This window comes from Perca fluviatilis, chromosome 8, assembly GCF_010015445.1.
Source record: "Perca fluviatilis chromosome 8, GENO_Pfluv_1.0, whole genome shotgun sequence".
In the NCBI taxonomy this organism is placed as follows: Eukaryota; Metazoa; Chordata; class Actinopteri; order Perciformes; family Percidae; genus Perca; species Perca fluviatilis.
In genome coordinates, this window is record NC_053119.1 from 28,632,393 (window position 1) to 28,653,166 (window position 20,774).

Genomic DNA, 20,774 nt, shown 5'->3' on the forward strand with positions numbered 1-20,774 from the left:
TGCAACAACATTGCCCAGGCAGGCTAAGAGCAGAGAAAAATGAGAGAGCGAACCCCTGAGGTGTGCGCCTTTTTTATTGAGTGCACCAAATGATGATTGGCTAGCCCAAAACCTGAGGGAACCAATGAGCAGCATGACCGTGCTGCACAGGTGGAAACCTATCATCTTGCTAACACCTAGAGAGAAAACAGGGGCAGGGGAAGAGAAATAACAGCAGGAGGGAAGAAAAAAAAAACCTACAGCAGGTTCTCTGCCTCTGCTTGACACATAACAGTTTGTAATGACATTGTTCATATTGTAAATGTGAATGAAAGTTCACACATCTAGTGCCATCATCATCAGGTCAGAAGTTTAAATTGGTCCAATACACAAAATACTAAACTACTGACATTCCCATCAGCCTCAGCTCGTCTTTGTGTTTAGGGATTAGCAAATGTTAGCATGCCAACATGCTAAACTAAGAAGATGAACATGGTAAACATTATATCCGCATGTTAGCATTGTTTGTGAGCGTGCTGACGTAACAGTTTTTTAGCTCCCATTGACCTAAAAAATTGACTCATGATGACTAATTTTAGTCTTCATGAGTTTTCACAGTTTACTGATTCCTCTGCGTTATGTGTAACTGCACTTCCGCAACAGCAAGATCCTTATCTCAAAATTACACTCCATTACACTAAGAATTAATTGGGTTTAGTTAGGTTAATTACTTCAATCATACTTTTATCTAATCGTAACACAGTCTACAGTGTTCCCTTATTCTTAGCCAGAAGATAAACAAGAAAAATGACTATCCACTATTAATGCAAATTTTCTTTGTTTCTTCTACTTCTTTTTGTGCTGGTTACAACTATTCCGTGTCCTTATTTATTTATTTTTTTTTAAACGTAATATTTTTAGCTGTGCTGTAATCCCTCTTCTGCATGAACAATGTATACAGTATGTCAGAAACAAAGCTGTTTAGCATGACCAGCGAATGTCTTTTGTTTTGGCGTGAGCTCATTACATGATGGTGTGTTAGAATGCAAGGGGTCGTGGTGGGGGTTACGTCCCCCACCCTCTCTCTCCTGCATTGCTGCTGCAGCTGACTTTTAATGGAATCTGATTTAAAAGCATGTGAATAATTCCCGTGGGGTTGTGGTTTGTAGGTCACTGTGCCATTAAGGTTTGTTCCTGGTCTGTCTGAGGGAAGATGTATGCATGCATGCGTGTGTGTGTGTGTGTGTGTGTGTGTGTGTGTGTTTGTTTGTGTGTCTGGGTGTGTGTTGGTGGGGGAGGGGGAGCAGAGGCACAGAGGAGGCTTCGCCTGCTCGTCTGGGCAAAGCATCGTAGCTTCTCTCTCCACACTGCTGTCGGTGGACACAGAGAGAAACTATCATCCCCCTCCCGCCCTTAGGCTTGACCCACAAATCCCTTCTTCTGGCCAACAAAGGGATTATGGGAGAAATAGACTAATCTACTTTTGTGAATTTAACGCAACGAGTGTGCCTACACGAGCCCTGGCATCAGCCTAACCTTAGAAAGCAAAAAAAAAAAAAATAATAATAATATAGTTATTATTTTTTACCTTTTTACCTTATTTACTTAATCGTCCAAAGCTAGACTTTTTGTATGTTATGCTTTGTGTGCAGAGCAAAGAAAGCAAACGCCTTGTTTTCTTTATTCAGGATACTTGAGAAGGAACACTGGGCTTGTAAGGGGCCACCTGCAATAACAAATTACTCCCCAGTGTGTAGGAAACATCCAAAAGCAGCACTCTGGATGATTTTTTTCTTTGTCTTGATTTATTAATATTCTGCATATGCCGGAGGGTTGTGCCTGAAATATAGCTGGAGGTGTTGCAAGATGAAAAATACACCTTCCCAGCTAGTTCTATTCAGTAGCACATACCAGAAATGACAGCTCGTTACTTGGACAAATGCTCGGGGAGAAACTTTCAACCTCAGAATGGTATTTCTGGCCGGCTCAACTCAAACATCTTTGATCTCTTCTTTCTGTTTATATCTGGATGTTGTGTCTTTATCTGCCAGGGAGGTGGGAGTGGAGTGACAGTGAGTGGAGAAGACTGAATAAGGATGAACTTATCATCTTGTCTTCTTGTGCAGGGTTTCACCGAAAGCTGGCTCTGTTTTCACTTGTTTTAAATGTTCCTGTCTCGATGGTGTGATACGGTGTATCCCAGGCTAATTTAAACAGTCCAGGGAGAAATTAAGCTCAGGGATTTTCTGCAGTGAAGGTTAGCACGCTGGAGTGGCTGCAAGCAGATAGAGTAAAAGCTTCTTGGCAGCGATCACGTTATAGTTCCTCCTTAGACATCCCTAGATAGTTTGGAAATTAGCCTACATTGGTTTGCACATACTGTAAAATGATTGTTTCCCCTCCACATTTGGCCTGATGATGAAAGATTGTGTGATATTCTTGTTGGCTGATATTTATCTTAGCAGGAAGAGCTTTTGATTTTGCACCACAGGAAGAACATGTGGGTAGTCTTTGTGTTGCACAGCGCTGGATTGTGTTTGACTCATTTCCAGACTTAAATCCCAGATGCTGGACCTGGGTGGTCACACCCATAGCGATGTTGCACAATGCCTGTTTTGCTGCCTCTTGTTTGTTAACCAAATTTTGAGCCAGATGGGTCGTGCTTTTCTGAGGGTGGAGATGGTCCAACAGGATGGATATGTTTTATCATTCTGGCCTAAATATAAGATGATTTTCTTTATCATAAGACTACCCCGCTTTTCCAAAACCTATTTCTGTAAATTGACTTTTTGACAATAAGAAACTTTTTTATCAGACTAGTCCTCTTGGGGAAGTTTCACTGAGATACTGTTAGATGCTGTTTTCTCTTGTAGAAGTGAAACGTAATAAAGCAGAACCTAAAACCTTTATGTGTAGGGTTGTTTTTGCAGCTTTAGGGCTGACTAAGTCTACAAGACACACACTATAAACAGACTTAAAGAAACTAGCTAGGCTCCAAACAATGAAAACATCTGCAGTCTCAAATATGTAAGCGTCTAGTCCTCAAATATAATATGAACCCCACCTTTTGAAACATAACTTCCAGAAAAAAAAATATTGTCTTCTATTTATTTTTGGGCCTATATATTTGGTTTTATGTACTATGTTCTGCTTTAGCATTGTTATTCATGAAAATGGCAAACTATAATTTAATCGTACCATTTTATTATTAGAACTATGACCCGACCGACACTGTATTATTGAGTCCACTACCGATAATTGAGAGTTTAAACAACTCTGATAACAATAAACGCATAATATCTATTACATTTATTTAATACAGACCCCTTAAATTTTTACAGAAAGAATAGGTACCAACATTACAGCGTATACAGTAAGTTAAACAATAATGTAATAGAGACACTGTTTCTAAATGACCTCAAACCTAGTTTGGCATTTTTTGTACTGCAATTTATTGCGACTTACTGGCTGACATACACACAATGCTGATTTATCTGCAAACGACCGATATACTGGCTTGGCTGATTAATCGGTCTATTTCTAATTAGGTAGAATTATTAAAAATAAACCAAAAGACACTTTGTTAAAAATAATTTACATTATCAAATGATAGACAAGACCATTGAAGTTATATCAAAGTTCATTTTACTTGAGAACCCAACAAGGAGGCCTTCTCCGCACTACAGAATAGTACAGACAGTGACCTAACGAAAAAGCTCTCTACGGCTGCTTTTTATAATACAGAGTGAAATGTAATAAATCATGATACAAGAGTTGGCGTCGTCAGTTGTTATCTGGTAAGAGTCGAAGACGTCTCCCCTATCTGGTCTGGGAGGGCATGTGTGCCCTCAGGAACACACCGTGCTCAGACAAGGACACGCAATGGCTCCATGTTATCTTGTTTAGAGTATTTAGTATAATATTATTTTATGGAAACAGTTTAATAATAACAAGAGAGAAAGTATGTAAATCAAAATTTCTCTAACACACTTTTTTTCTTTAGAAAATATTCAGAATCTTGTCCACATCCAACCTGTCGGGTAAAGAAGGAGAGCATGCAAATCGTTTGGCTGTCAATGGCTGTTGTCCATGAAACATTCCGACATGTTTGCTTTTCTCAGCCTGCAGGCTTCTTGCACAAGCTTGAGTGTCCCTGTTCTCTCAGCTCTCTATAAGAAATGAACGAGCCTCTGGTGACTTGTCGGTCTCGATAGTCACAGTGTGGTCACACGGTTAGACTGACTCGTTCATTTTATCACTTAAATGCTACCATGAGAGACGCCTGGATTTCAAACAAATGTTGCTTTTACCGCTGCGTAACATTAACTATCATACGTCCCAACAGTGAGACGCACCACTCTGTCCAGGGGCAACGAGCATCCTCTGTGTTGCCATTTACTCAACCTTATCTGAGCTGATTTCAAACATGCCCCGTTGCATGGAAACGGGAGCACTGCTACATCCAGGCCACTCCCAGGCATCCATCACAGACTGTAACAAGCTGCTGAGAGCCGCTTGAAGGGCGCGTGTTTATGTGACATACGTGCTGGGCGCTGACGGATGTGCGGTGACAGTTGTGAGATATGGCCTGCAGGACATCCAGGACGGCGATTGTAGTGTCTGATGAGTGGGATCAACAGCCCGCTGCTCTCTGAACCCCTTTTCTCATCTGCTGTTAGCAGCGGATAAGGCAGCTCTAAAGCCTCTTGTGTAAGAGACCCGGTCACCGGAGACGGGACGGGAGGGGGGAGGGAGGGGTGGCAGAGGATGACGTAAGCGTCCTCCTGTTTCTTCCTTTCATTCTCCCCTGATCCCTGATCCCAAGCGCTCGGGAGGTCAGCGGAGCGGAGTCACTGACCCTAATTCCTTTAAGGAAAGGTTTCCTGAGAAGCTCCCTGCCCCCTTTTTTTTGGCGGCTGACCTGGAAACCGCGCATAGAGCAGCGGACGCAGACGAGGCTGCTTGTTTGTAGAGACTTCAGACGCTGAAGGGCCCGAACCCGCCTACCCTGGCCTTTTTTTGATCCGATGAAGACACGGCTCCCATCTGTTTCCTGATCGCGAGGGCTGCGGCATTCGAAGTCAGATCGGATGAAGACAAATTAACGAACGGAAGGATGAGTCACGGCTTCGTTCTCATGTTATGACAAGTCCTTCTGCTCGAGTGCGTGAGGCTGGAAGGACTGACATGTTTGTCAAATGACTGCGAGGGCGGTAGTGTGTCAGGCGCCGTTATGAACGGATAAGCACAAACGGTAGACATTTTCGGTCTATAACTTTACTATAACATCGCCACGTTTCCTCGGCAGGGTTCCATTGTTTGCTCTGTCAATAAACCAGCCAACTCAAAATGTAGGACAAACTTTCTCGCCGTGCCCTCCCCAGGAAGCCAGTGTCTCCCTTTCATTCGCCTTCACACTCAAACCCATCCGTCTCCTTCCTCCCGCTCTGTCCTCGTGTCCGTCTTCCTGACGCACCTGTCAGCTCCACTGTCCTCCCACTGAAGAAGAGTAAACCCATCCAGGCATGGCTCCTGCGACCTTTTGTCAATGGCCCTCTCCCAACAGAGCGGGTGCCTTTGTTCCTGGAGCCTTTCTTACCAGGTTTTCAGGCAATCAGCGAGGGGGCATCCGTCTTCCCATTGAGGGAGGCGTGGCGTTCGCTGCTTGCCGGGTGCGATAATGGACCACACATGGTCGTGCTTCAGCGGCTCACCAAGACTCTGGGGCCTTGGTGCGTGGGCACAGGCCCCGGCTCTGCCTCCTCTCCCTCCAACCCTGCCCATAAAGCGCTCTTCTTCTCAGCCTTTTGTCAAGGGCCCTTTCACTTAGCCTGAGCTCTCCCAGGGCCCTTTGTCCTCCTATCTGGGGGCCCAGCGCCTCAGCGTCCACTCCCTCAGCTTTGTTCACTCCACCTACAATATGCCACCAACAAGTTTTCCAGAAATGCAATGAATGCAAGTCTTTCTGTCAGTGTGAATGTGCCTAAGTAAAGAAGGAGAAAAGATTTTTTTTTTTTTTTTCTTCATGTTGCTCAGGAGGTTTTGCTGACAATTTGAGCAGTTTATTGAGCTGAGCTGATGATATGGATAAATTAATTGGGAAACAAGATGTCAAAAAAAAAAAGAAATATCCCAGCATTCCTTTCCTTACTGAAAATGAAATGAGGAGTCGGTTAATTAACATTTTTCCTGAGTGAGGGATTGTTGTTTACGTGGTGCAGTTTCTAATATTGGCTCTGAATTAAGTTTTATTAGTGAATTAAAACCTTATGCATGCTTTAATGGCAAACAACTCAGCAATACAGTTCAACCCTCAGTCCCAGGAGATTGAGTAACCCCCATCACAGACCACATGAATCCCAACAAGGGCTTTTTTTTTTTTTTTTTTTATCAAACCTGTAGACATATTTATCATACTTGACAGAATTAAAGAGCCCCAAAAAAAACAGGCGTCAGAAGTCTGGATACTACACTTAAAACGTAATATATGTCCCTCTTTCTCCACGTCCACTAACATGTCTGACTTTGCGATAATAAATCTTTATAACCGAGGCTTATTAAGTTTACTTTTTTTATCTGTAGAGTTGAGCTTTTTGATGTTTGACGCACACATCAGGGAGGTTTCTCTTTTTTTTTCTTCTTTCTTTCATTATATTGGAGGCCTTTCTAATTTAGAAAACTTCTGTCAAGCCCCTTAGCAGTGGTACCACCCTGACACTTTATTAACTTGAGGCATATAGGATGGTAATGATGTAAATTGAATTAAATGCCCATCCTTCTTCGACTAAAATTTCATTGCAGCCAGTTTAAACTATAAAAAGAGATGTCATTTTATGTACCTCATGAAATCATTCAGCAGTTTGCTCTGGTTGAAACCATACGGATGGCATTGATTTGTTGGTGCTGCCATGCTGCCTGCACAGACCTGCAAGAGTGAAGCGTAACATTCAATTGCGAATGCCGGTCCATTTAAGTAATAAGTCCCCCGCACCACATGGTCCTTTGTTGTTTTACCGCAAACCAGGAATACAGTAGGGGGAAACATCAAAGGGAAACAGGCTACCTCTTGGGTAGCCTTACCAGAGGCCTTGAAAAAAAAAATCTGTTTTTTTCCCCCCTGTTTGATTCAGGTCACCATGCTGCCTGTAGTATTTCACACAGTGTATACAAAGTCCAAGTAAGTTTTTGAGGTATTGGTGGGTTAGAAAGTTTCCATCCACAGAGCTGGGTTAGATTCTTTTCATAATATCTATCCGACCCATGTAAACTGATCAACCCTCTATACTGAACATCATTTTTATTGCCACTAACTCTCTGTAACATCAGTCATCCCAGACCTTTTTATAACCCCTTATCAAAGAAATGCAAGCACCGAGGCCAGTGTGCTGCCCTTACTTCCACATTTGTCGGAGGAGTTTTAAACCGTGTTTTGCTCCTCACGATACTGACTTCATTTAAAATGTCAGGTATTCCATCAACACCTGGGACTGTTTCTCAATTTCAACACAAGTCTCTCAGGGAAATATTGAAATTGAGCAACTCTCTCTGTGGAGTCCCTCGACTCTGATCATTTACGCCAGCCAGTTAGGAAGAAAAAAAACACAAGCAAGCTGTCTGTTTAACAATCGGGCCTACCCTCAGGACAGAGCAACTATAGATTGCTGTCGTGTGATACACGCTCCTCAGAAGAGGAGACCCAACCATACACATCGATTACACCACTTTATCCAATTGATTCCGTTCACTTTCGTCCCACTGTAATTCAAAGCTAATGACACAGCCTCATCAATGCGTACAGTATATCTGAAATTTGTTTTTAATATTTGATATCTTGTGTCGTATATATTGTACAATGTGGCGTTTTTGTAAGCCCAACATTGGCAGTGTAGAACAAATGGTTTTAGAAAATCCAATAGTGCTGACTGCTGCAGTGTACGTTGTGTCTTAGTTTGGAATTCAATTTAGCCCGAAAATGGGAACTGAAGGAAATTGCCTGTGAATGTTATTGACTCAGAGACCGAGATTAGCTTTGGGAAAGTCTTTTGTGGTCCAGTGACAAGATTGACAATACAATAAAGAGAAGACATGGAGACACAGGAGGAAACATTACTGTTAATAGAGAAGGTTTTCCGTTTTTATCCATTTCAAGGCAGAAAGACTTATTATTGAATTTGTAACCGTAAAATGTCTGAGTTGTTCGCTTTGGTTTCAGATTGGTATTTCCTTTCCTTTGGGATGAGTTAGTTTTTCAATTTAGCAGTGTAAATAATCTGTGTATTGTGTACATGCTGTGTGTACAGTTCCGCATTTGCCTCAAATGGAGGGCAAAGAGTTTGCCTGAAGTAAAAGAGGAGCTGTGTGTGAAGATGGCGAGCACTTTAAAAGCTCTTTAGTAATGTTTGGAACACATGGAATCAACTTCTGTGTTCACTTGTGTTTGACTTCTGTATTTGAGAGATTCAACACTTTCTAAATGGAAAACTAAGTGAGGGAATCCAAAGTTTGTTAAAAACAAAACAAAAACAAAGCACAGGCACTGGTTACGGAGGTGGTGTGGTTTGTATGATTTGGTGGCCATAAAATTTCAAATGCGTAAATGAGCTCCTTTGCAAAAGTGCAAATTGACACCATGTGGAAGACGAAGCATTTAAAAACACGTAAGAGGCTATTTAGGTTCCTCTTGGACATGTCTATAGGTTTACAAGTCAGTGTCTCACGCAATGGCAGCCGGCGCTGGAGATATTTAGGTTCCTTTTTGCTGCAGGCCATGGATATGGACCTGATATAAAGTTTTGCATTCCTGATTGTTTCTTTCCCTTTATATTCATCTGTTTCTCTCTGTCCATTGTTCTGTTGCACATTTAAACACTGTTTACCAAGTGGTTTTATCTCATTTTGCAACATATAAGCATCAACCCCCTAAAGCCTCGTTTCCAATTGAAGTTAAAATAAATACCAGATTAGCATCGTGCCTTAACCTGATTTTCCCCCCCTGTGTACCAGCTCACATTGGCCCTGACTATCTGAGATCAAGCAAAACTTTAATGAGGCAACAATGTCAGCTATCAGAGGTGAAATCAGTCCAGTCTGTCATAGAAAGACCCTCGCTTATCCCTGAAGGAACACCACAGCACCAAATCCTGACAGCCTCCACACACTCTCGATCTCTGTGTGAGCGGGCTACATGTGCCTTCAATTATGGCTAGGAACTGGAGCCCAAATGTGAGAGTAAAAAAAAAGAAAAAAGAAAAAAGAAAAAAAAAGAGCAGTGTGAGAACACTGGCCTGTTGTGATAGTATCTAATGAGATCACTCAGAGCTGCATCCTTGAACGCTGCCATTCATTAATGTAATGCTTCTTTGTGTATGTGCATGTGTCCCAATTCAAATAAGCTTTCAAGCTGTGTTGTGGTTGGTGCCTTGCGGTGAGCAGAGAGAAGCTGCAAGAAGCCTGCATTAGAGGTTTATATAAAGCTAATGCGGGTATTATGTGAAAAAAAAGAGCAAAGCAATCAATTGCTCTCTTTCTCCTGGTCTCCATCTGCCTATTTTCTCTTGCGCTCCTGGGTCCTTTAGCTGATTGGTTCTCACGATTTGTTTGTGTTTGATTGATTGCATAGGGCTTCTAGAAAATAGCCACTAATCACAGCAATGCAGGAAGACGAGCTCCCGGAGCACTCCTGCATTCGGGCAGCATCTTCATATTCAAACCGAAGAGCCTCATAGCTGTGAGGAGAACTGGGACGCGACGCAGCTGTTTCGAATGCTGCGCGTATAAGATGGTCGGGGCACTAAAGATGTCCTCTCCTTTCTGCTCCACTGGCATTCTCAAAGGCTCTTCCTGCACTTAAGCCCCCGTGCAATAAACATCAGTGAGCGGAGGCCTCTGCGTTGATGTTCCATGATTCGGGCTCATTCTTCAGGGCTGCCGTGCCTGGTAAAGCCCTTCTATGCAAACAGGGTTTGGGAAGAAGGATGGCAAAATGTTGGACAGGCCATCCGTTCACTCATTTGTTGAGCTCTGGCTTGCACAGGATTTTTCCATTCCCACTCTGCTGGTCCTCTCCATCTGGCGCGGGTCTCCCTGAACCCCTTCATGGGTCAATATTCTCCGAGCCCAAATCCGTATGCTTAAACGGCCCCATTGGTGGGCCAGGCTGGATGGTGCTTGAACGCTACACGGCGCACGAAGAGTAGCCTCCCCCTGCCTTGATCTCGTGCTCCATGTGGAAAGAGACTCCACTCTAAACGGGAGAGGAGGAGCAAATCAAACACATTTACTACCACATGGCTGAAAAGGTCAGAGCATGACAAAAGCCCTCCTGTTGCGAGGAGGAGTGCTGTGGAGTGGCCCCCTCCGAACAGAGCCTGGGTGACTACTGCAGCATTAGACATGGGTCAGGCCGAGGGGAAACTGTGAGGTAGAACTAGATTGAGAACAAAGACCTTGTTCTTGATTCTCCTCCGACTGTGACGTTTATTTAATAAAAACCTCTTTGGTGAAATTTTCCACTTTAGTGTTAAAGTGGATAAAAAGCCAACCAGACACTGACAAATGCAATTATTTGACTTGGTGACCATAATGTGACCATTTTAAGAAATTCAACAAATTGTAAACAGTCAAGTTAATTCGAATATTAAAGTTTATTAGAAATGTAGTGTCATGTTATAGTTATTACTTCTCGCAATCTGGTTAGCAGATGCTACTTTAATAACATTTTATTCTAGGAATTATCAAATGGTCAAATTTGGCAGCTTTTTCTGTTTTCTTAAATTATTTTTGAAAATCATTTCTCCTCAGCTATAAAACTGTTTTTGTTGGCCACACCAGCTATGTCGGTTTGTGGGTCAGATGGTCCCCCTAGTTTTGTTCCAGACTTGCAATATCGCAAAAACTATTGGATGAATAGCTTTGGAAGCATACAGGTGCCTGTGCATCAATATGTGGAAGTGCAGGGGTTCCAATTGAAAGGTGAAAACCATCTGGTGGAAAGTTCTCACCTCTGACTGACTGCCCATCACACTTTCCCCAATGAAGATAGAAGTAGTTACAGAAAGCAACAGCAACAGCTTAAGAAGAGGAAAAAGAAGAGTTAGAGTGTGTGCGTGCGTGCGTGCGTGCGTGCGTCTACTGTAGCGACCCAGCAGCCCTGCACATGCTGACAGATTTATTGGATACAATAATCAGAGTGTATTTCACCCTGCTGTGCTCTGCACATGCAGCTCCTGTAATTGGCTCTTACACCTGGAATCCACAATAATCATCAGACAACTTTACACTTTGACATTCAGGTGATTTGCTTGCAATGCTCCTGGTTTGGACAGTGATCCACAAGAGTTGCTTTACTATGAAGAGTAGCAGCAACATTCATAGCCTTTGTTGAAGTTAAATCTTGGATTCCTTAGCCTACAAAATACCATTTAAGTGTTGGTCAATTGTTCAATTCATGTCTAGTTGGTCAGAAAGTAATAGAGACCGACTTCCAGACAGCTTTATCAAACAGGGCAGTGGCCCTAAGGCCTCTGCTGGACATCAGAGGTTTAAGCAGGACTCATACGTGCCCCTGGCAACTTCACACCATGGGATTTCATGCCAGGCTGCCAGCATTCCTGCTCTGCCAGCCCGGTTGGCTGGATAGAAGTGTGGCTCTCTGGTTGGTTGGTTGGTTGGTTGGTTGGTTGGTTGGTTGGTTGGTTTGCTGGCTGGCTGGTTAGCTCTAGGGGTATCAGCTCTCAGGTCGTGCCCTATTGTGCCCATCCCATACTGCACAAAGGGCTGATCAGGGATGCTACACAGCAGGCACGGGCATTCACCGAGCTAAAACACACTGCAGTGCTGGAAGAGCATGCCCAGACTCAGTGTCTCAGTGTCCCAGTGTTTGCTTGTCTACTGTGCCACGAAATGGAGTGAGTGTGTATAATTGTGCCAGTGGAGCAATGCAAATACCCTTTCCTGAAGGGAAGACTTACCCACTTAGTTAGGGGATGTGTCTGTGAAGTTAGGGGATGCTGCTGCTGGATGAATTGGACACAGTGTTGCATGTTGCACTCTGAAGAACACTTTGATCCTTTTGAGTGAGCCTTGAGTGAGATGAAGTGAGCGTTTTATATGCAAGTAGGTTTGCACTATGATATAGAATGTTACAAAAACACATGCTCAACACCTTCAGCAAAGCTTGAGGCAATGGATCTTGTATTTTCCATTTTATTGTCAGAAAGTGTTTTTTTTTATCTTGATCAAAGGGATATGTTGCAACTAGGGCTGGGCAATATGGAGGAAATCAGATATCACAATATTATTGACCGAATACCTTGATGTCGATATTGCGACATAATATTGTAGGGTTGACAATTGGTGCTTCAACAAAATATTTTCACAATGAGATTTTCGATAAATAAGTGGATATAATGACTAAGTCGGAGGGTTAGACAAATAATAGAACATTTAGAGGAAGCAGGTGGTGGGAAAACCCAGCATATATAATGCAGTGTTAATGACACAAACCGATGAAGGAGAATATTGAAGGAAATAATTGTTCCATTAGGGATACAGAGTAGATACAGCCCAGATCCAAACCTCATAACTGACTTTTATCCTGATTGTCCATCGCCATGTATGTCCTCCATCTTTACTCTCCTGCCTTTCATCAATTACAGAGATGGAGGGGAGGCATCAGGTGTCCACAGACGGGGATAATAGTGTAACACCCTCCGCTTCATTTGCTCTCAGGAACGGAAGGGGAAAAAGACAAGATAGCCTAAATTTTTTTCCTCTACAGTAAATGAATATAATTGGTTAGTTTTGACGGGGGTGAAAAGCATGAAGAAAAATGTTATAGTTCTCACTCAGACATTTGCAGAACGTCGGCTATTTTCAGGTCAATAAATACAAATGAAATAGCATGACATTTTTCCTCTGCCTAACTAACAAAAAATGGTCATATTTAAAAAATCCATCTTGTGTAAAAAAAAAAAAAAAAAAAAAAAAAAGGAAAATGCTATTCAACGCTTCCCTGAGGCTGTTTTCTTTAATAAAGAGCTTTTATTATGGGCTTACTAATCGCATATGTCGAAAGGAAGAAAGCAGCCATTCATTCTTGACAATAGGGATTTTACGGCGGTCTCCATGGTGGTGTGTTGGCTACAGTGAGCTACCCCGCAACCACTTTCCCTGTTTGTCCTCTCTTAGCCTTCCTCGTCTTTCACTCACTGCGCTGCCCTCTTGTTCAAGCTACAATATCAAAACATTCAGTGACAATTTGATACTAGAGTTATTAATTACATTTTAGCCTGAAGATACAGAAATGGAGAGCTCTGAAAGTAAGCCAAAACAAATTTGGACTTTTACTCCATGTTGAATGGGACCCAGGTGCTTTTTTTTTTTCTCCCTGGCTGAGCTAGTCGTAAAATGTTGACGCTTGATTACATTTTATCTTGTTTGGTGTCCATTGCTGGTGGCTGGCAGGTCTCATCCATATACCCACGCTTTAGGAAGCTATTTGTAACAATGCCCCAAAATAGTGATATTTTTTTTTTCCTCTCATTTGGCAAATTACTTCCCCCCACCCCCCATCTGGGTGCATTTCATCTCCATCACCCTACGAATTAATAATTGATGTATTCAGATGAGCTTATTGAGAGTTGGATTGCTTTTCCGATGCTACTGAATACATTAATTACAGCAGCCTAAAGGCACAAAATAGGACATTATTTATCTTTCATTTCATGAAAAGATTTGAGAGCATAAATATTATTTTAAATAGGCTATTACAATTACGTTTAGACATTATTTTTAATTTATTACCTTAGTTGTACAACATTTTAGTAAAGAAAACCAATGGAATATGTATGCCTGGCCTTAGGAAAATACTTTTTTTTTCTACATAAGGTACTTTAAGTGTGTGAGTGCAGTGGAGGTAGGCCATTAATGACCTGCTAGCATGCCCATGGGAAGAAACATTAGACAAAAGAGTTTGCCGGAAACATTGAGCGGGCTACCTCGATGTCTCTGTGGGCAGTCTAAAAATACCACTGTGCCTCTTTCAGATATTGAAGCCGGGTGATGACATATAGTTGGCAGACCTTCGATCACTTTCGCCAAACTCCCACCAGAGTTGATTTTCTTTTCATATGCTGTCACAAATGGAAATCCTTATAAGCCTTGTATTTTAAAGGGCTCACTTTCTCGTCATTGTTTCAATATAAAGTTGGTCTGTACTATTATACACTGTGTACACAGTACTGTACCTTTTAAATCCTATTCTTTCCCGGATAGATGACCCAGCATAATGCATTCATTGGTGACAATAGTTTGCTTATTTTCATGTACTTTTGCTTCATGCTTTGGACGATTTTTAAAAAGGATTTATTCTGGTCATACGTCTCCATTTCACCCACAGCTTCATCTCAAATTCATTGAGTAGTTGTAAAGGGAAAATTCTGATGACATGTCCTTGGTTTTTCAATCTCCTTTCTAATATCCAGTCTCATCTCCTGTGTGTGTGTGCACCCACTGCTTAGACTCAAAGCCAATCAATCTTCAATTTCAGATCAGTCTCTTTCCGTGGGATCCTGTATTCATTGCCGTTTTCTCCACCCTGCTGGCGCCTTCACATTATAAGTGAAATTGTTCCAGGGGTAAAGAGGTTAGCTCTCACAGGATTATTTCTCAGACAAGGAGATAGCAGGAGCATTTCTCATGGAAATGCTTTTGAACTCAGCAAAAAGGGTTTAGGGATACGCCCAGATAGAAAATTGTTTTACTCTGGGTTTATAATGACATGGTCTACAGCTCTGCATAAGAAATTGTCCTTCATTAGAGGCTCATTTATGCAAATGATGAATTACATAGCGGAGGAATAAAGAGCAAGGCTCTTTTGGGGTCAAGGTAAGAAATAATAATTTGATCCCGAACAAAGAATAACTTAAACATGAGAAAGCTTTTTGACTGTTGACTATTAAGCTTTTTCTGTTCACATGTCTGTGTTTTTTGTGATTTCATGTAACACGTTTCTAAAAATGTTCAGTTGAGCAAGTGCTTTTGTTAACATTAGTAGGGTCTCTGGGTTCACCGCAGTTATTCCAATTAGTGGTATTGTGTACAGTATGATGCATAGGCACAGAAAGCTTACATAATAGCATTGTCCCCCTTGCATTTCCATACTCTATATAGAAGTAAACCAGGCCTTTACTTATGTAATTCTAAAGAAGGGTAAAACTTTACTTTCTCAGCCCCTGTTTCAGTCCACATTGTGACAAAGCAAACAGATTGTGACAGATTAGGCTCCAGACAAGTTGAGGTGCAATTGAGGCTGGCAGCATGAGGTACATGATCGAGACAGAGCAATGGGAGGTGGAGCAGTTTTTCAGGGGCTCCTCTTATTAGTGGCCACACAATCCCCTCGTTCCTGTGGGAGTCGGCGTACAGGCGCGCTGCCGGGGGAGGAATGTGTTGCCGGCTGGTTTGCAGTGCACGGAGAGGTCCTCCCTGCCTCCAGCTCTGCTGAGAATGAAAATGGGCTCAGCCAGCCGCAGAAACTCAATCTACCTCTCCAGCTGGCCTCTTAGCTGGTAGAGGAGCAGGGTCTAAAGACGATGATCAAGACCTGCAGTGGTTTAATGATTTGCCATAGATTGGGTAGACTGCCCATGACCAGTTGGACTGTAGTCTATATCGACGACATTTAATTTAAGGGATAGTTCTGGTGCCGCTGGAGATTCGGGCGGATGTCCCTCATTCTTTGGCCGGATGTCCGTCACCTTCTGCTTTTTTTTGTGTTGTAATTCTAAACTCCGGTGGATTTCTGAGGACTATGGTTAACTGCTCCTCAGATCTCTGCAGGGTAAATCCAGACAGCTAGCTAGATTATCTGTCCAATCTGAGTTTTCTGTCGCACGACTTAAACAACTTTTGAACGTACGCACGTTCCACCAAAACAAGTTCCTTCCCGAGGCTATTTTGCAGAGGCACTGTTTCTCCGTCCGGCGCTTAAAGACGATTGTGATTGGTTTAAAGAAATGCCATTAAACCAGAGCACATTTTTCTCCTATCCCGGAATGTTGTGTGGACCAACCAGACCTTCCTCCGCAACGCTGTGGAGGAAGGTCTGGCAATGCGAGACTAGTTGGACCGTGATGCAAATGTGTTAATTCAGCTGTGGGTGTTTGCCATTCACCCGCTCTGAGTAGTTGTTGCAAAGTGGGTTAAGAGGTTCCACTCCCTCTTTCTCTGCGTTCCTCGATTCTCTGCTTGTCACCCACAGTGCGTCCGCTACTTGTCCGCCTCTGTGACATATAAGCAGGAGACTATCTGAGAGGTGAACCTCATGGACGGCGACGAAGGAAGCCAAGCCTGTAAGCGCAGTGGGCTTCTGAGTGAGTGGCACTGGCTTTTTATCTGTGCTTTTGCTGCCAGAAAAAAATCTAGTGTGGTTTTAGGGCAATATATAATGTATCTGGCCTCACGGGCTCCACCGCACTGTGCAGTGGAAAAAGAGCGCACACTTGTCTCCTAAACGGCTTTGAGATGTAATTGAACCATAATGCCTCTTATGTGAGCATCTTGCGGCGGAATGAAGATCTCATTTGACAAATGGGCCAGAGAAAATAAACTGGCATATCTGAGTCATGGAGTGGAGAGCTGGGCTACCGACTCTTAATCCTGCTGGTGGAGGGCTGGAGCCTCCGTCAGTCTGAGAGAAGTTAGAGAAACCCAATCATCCAAGGCATTGCTATTATATCCCAGCTGATTAATTCTATGCCCCTTTCAACATCCTGAGGCCAGGTAGTATTTATTTCCCTTAGATCCATCTTAAGATGGGCTATTTCTGCTCACCCTTCTCCGAGAGAGAGCCACTTCATTTTGTGATTTGATGAATGCTGCATTCCCCGCCGTGCAACTCCAAACTCCCCATGAGCTTTCTGGTATTGAGAGGTGTCAGTTGCCAAGATAAAGTGTTGTGCTTAAGAGCTTCAGAACAGCTGAGGGAGCGGTTCATTACTCTTAAGCCAACTGCTTTTTTGATTTATCCGTTTTTCTCACATTCATGTGTATTTCATACACCGATAAAAATAATGTTCTTCCTGTGTTGCGCTCTCTGTGGCTCCCTCCCATTTTTTTGCTACACCTGTCTGTCTTTGAATGGATTTGAGTGTGTTAATTGTGACGTGAGGACGCAGTACAACCTGGTGCACGCGGCTTGTCATCCCGTGTCATGTCCCATCTGTCACGCCATTGCCAACCACCTTGTCTCTGCCGAGGCTCATTCTGTTGCCTTCGAATCATCAGCAGCACCATCTCTCAGTCGAAAGCAGCAGAGGCCTGTAGCTGCGGCAGACACCTTGCATCGTGGCAGAAGGAGATAGGAAAAACATTTTGCATTTAAGGACTCCTGTGGGGAGAAACATGCCTTCTCTTTTTCCGTCTCCCTTTGACCCTTGCTGGCCACCCCCCTCAGCCAATGACACGCACAGCTTGTCTCTGATGTAGCAGCATTAGGGTTAGGTCACGCAGGTTCATCGCTGACAGAGGGGGGAGGTCCAACTTGGCCCTTACTTAGCCGGCATGCCTGCCAAGAAAGGCTGAAAGTACACATTTGTACATATCTCTCCATTTTGCTCCGTCGTCCCCAAACAAACTGAGCTGCCATGTCCATTGTCACCTCCGGTCGCCTTCTCTCCAAGCTGCATTATGCCAACATGGCGTTCCCCTACTGCATGCCTGTATTTGTTTGTGGGTTAAGGGTGTGGTGCTCTTGCTTAATCCGCAAGTCCACAGCTGTAAGAGCTGTGGCTGTGGTGACAAAGCTGCCCAGAGCTTGAAGCTCGCCCTTTAAATGTTCTGTTTGTAAATGCCACATGACCGCACTCTCTGGGAAAAGCTGTAAACAAATGCAAAGTTTCATTTCATAGCAACCTATATTTTCTGCTTAGTGCGCACTGGTGCAGAATGGCTGTACATCCCCCCTCAGAGAATCTGCAGTGGACTGCCAGTAGAAATACTGTATACCATAAACACTAGGGGTGGGGAAAAAAAATATTGATTCACGTACAGTACAGGCCAAAAGTTTGGACACACCTTCTCATTCAATGTGTTTCTTTATTTTCATGACTATTTACATTGTAGATTCTCACTGAAGGCATCAGAACTATGAATGAACACATATGGACTTATGTACTTAACAAAAAAGTGTGAAATAACTGAAAACATGTCTTATATTTTAGATTCCTCAAAGTAGCCACCCTTTGCTTTTTTGATAACTCTGCAAACCCTTGGTGTTCTCTCAATGAGCTTCATGAGGTAGTCACCTGAAATGGTTTTCACTTCACAGGTGTGCTTTGTCAGGGGTTAATTAGTGGAATTATTTCCCTTATTAATAAAAAAGCAAAGGGTGGCTACTCTGGAGAATCTAAAATATAAGACATGTTTTCAGTTATTTCACACTTTTTTGTTAAGTACATAATTCCATATGTGTTCATTCATAGTTTTGATGCCTTCAGTGAGAATCTACAATGTAAATAGTCATGAAAATAAAAAGGAAACACATTGAATGAGAAGGTGTGTCCAAACTTTTGGCCTGTACTGTATGTATCGTGATTTATTTTTTTTGCGACCATTTTTTAAATCTATTTATTTTTCCTAGAATCAATATTTTTTTTTTTACCAATGATTGACCTAAATATTTTCTGTTTAAACGGTACCACTGACGGCGACTACATCATATCCGTTTCCAGCTAAACAGAATGAAAGCAGAAAATGCGGAAAATCCATGTTTTCCTTCTTTACAAATGAAATAAATGTCAAACTGACTGACTGATACGTAATGTGCATTTGTTTTAGAAAAAGACATTTTTTTTTTTAGAAATGTCTCAGACATGGGATTCATCTTCTGTTTTTGTTAAAGAAGGAAAAGAAAATCGCAATACTCAATACTATTGAATCGCAATACTTCTAGAATCGCAATAAATAAATATCACAATACAATTCGAATCGGCATCCATGTTTCGTGAAAGAATCGAATCAGGACAAAAGGATATCAACCACTGTGTTCAGATGTAGCCCTTTTATTGAATGTGGCAGGGCGGTCAGGCAGTGTAGCAATGCGACATTAATTGAATTGACGGAAATGTGAGCATTCAGTTCAGTATCAATATTGATTTGATCTTTCCATCTACAGTATATACATTGTGTTTTTTTGTACCCAGAAGTCCTTTTCTAACCTTTTTTTTGTATTTCTTTACAGCCGTGCAATCAAGACTAACCAGGACCTGCTTCCAGAGACCCCCTGGACAAATATCTTTTACGATGACTTCTGGGGCACCTTGCTCACACACAGTGGCAGCCATAAGTCTTACCGGCCCCTCTGCACCCTCTCCTTCCGCCTCAACCACGCTGTGGGTGGGCTGGAGCCCTGGGGTTACCACCTGGTTAACGTGGCTCTCCATGGGGCTGTGACAGGCCTGTTTACCTCCCTGGCTCGCCTGCTGCTCGGAGGAGGCCTGTGGAGCCTGCTGGCCGGCCTGCTATTCGCATCTCACCCCATCCACACCGAGGCGGTGGCGGGCGTGGTGGGCCGGGCGGATGAAGGGGCCGCCCTGTTCTTCTTGCTGTCCCTGCTGTGCTACATGCGCCACTGTGGGCTGCGGGGCCACGCCGGGCCCTGGCGGCTCGTGGCCTGGTTCCTGGGCAGCCTGGGCTGCGCTGCATGCAGCATGCTGTGGAAGGAGCTCGGCGTGACCGTCCTGGCTGTATCGGCGCTGTACGACGTCTGCGTTTTCCACAAGCTCAAGTTGCGACAGGTCATCATGCTCCTCTACAAGGTAACCAGTTTGTTCTCGCCCCGGGGTGCTGCTTTTTCACGTGTATCTTATTTCCTGCACCCGCTCCCTGACTGGGAATCTGGCAAACAGCATTGGAAAGTTGATATATATAGGTGCGCGTGCCCTATATGTAAAGTATAGTTTGAAAAACATTACCGAGTGTATGCACAGCTGTGTCATTCAGGTCAGATTTTTGTGTTTTCCATTAAATGCAAGGAAACAAAATGTTGGGAAAGGAAAGCAAACACAAGTTTGTTTGTTTTTTTCTGTTTGTGCAGAGGGAACAAACACTATTGCTGTTTTATAGTCATACCCATGTATATTTATTAATGCATCTATCAATGAGTAATCTGAGAGGAATGTTATTGATCATTATGGTAATGGAGGGAGTTTATTGCTGAAGTTGTAATTAATCCAAATGTTAATCTTTACCCCTTTTGGCCTTGGGACTAAACACTCAAAGGCGCAAACCCACAGCAAACTGGCCTGTGACACATTTAAGGTCCAGACCTATAATTCAAGATATTGAATTGAAAAGTTTGAATCCTAATCTTTCCCTTCAAATGGCTCAACCTTAAACAGTTTTTGGATTCAGTTTATCCAATAAGAAGTCAATTAAACCAAACCTAATGTGAGAATGTACAGCTAATTGTTCATTGACCCATCAGTGTTTATCATTTTGAAACACATATCTTTTATTTTTTTTAAACTTAAAAAAAACAATTATGAGAAGTTTGACACACAAATCACTTTATGTCTCTGGGGGTTTTACTTCTTTCTTTTTTTCTCCTTGTTTGTATATTCACATTGCACACTTAGAGAGAAAGAGAAGAAATTGAAAAAAGATTTCAAAAGAAATCTCTGAGAAAACAAAAAGTGATGGCCATTTCATATTCTCTCGTCGCCTTTGAAGCATTCAGCTATTGACTAGCCTTTTTCTCCAACAGCTGCTGTCAGAAGTATTTACTGTTTGCTGTC

The 20,774-nt window shown here is 42.8% G+C and overlaps 1 protein-coding gene across 1 annotated transcript in view; it reads left to right on the top strand.

The window, feature by feature from the left end:
- tmtc2b (transmembrane O-mannosyltransferase targeting cadherins 2b) overlaps window positions 1–20,774 on the top strand; it is a 123,229-nt gene that overhangs the window by 33,711 nt on the left and 68,744 nt on the right. Inside the window, exon 2 of the mRNA XM_039809139.1 lies at window positions 19,220–19,796. Coding sequence (XP_039665073.1) covers window positions 19,220–19,796 — 577 coding nt within the window. The remainder of the gene's footprint in view (window positions 1–19,219; window positions 19,797–20,774) is intronic.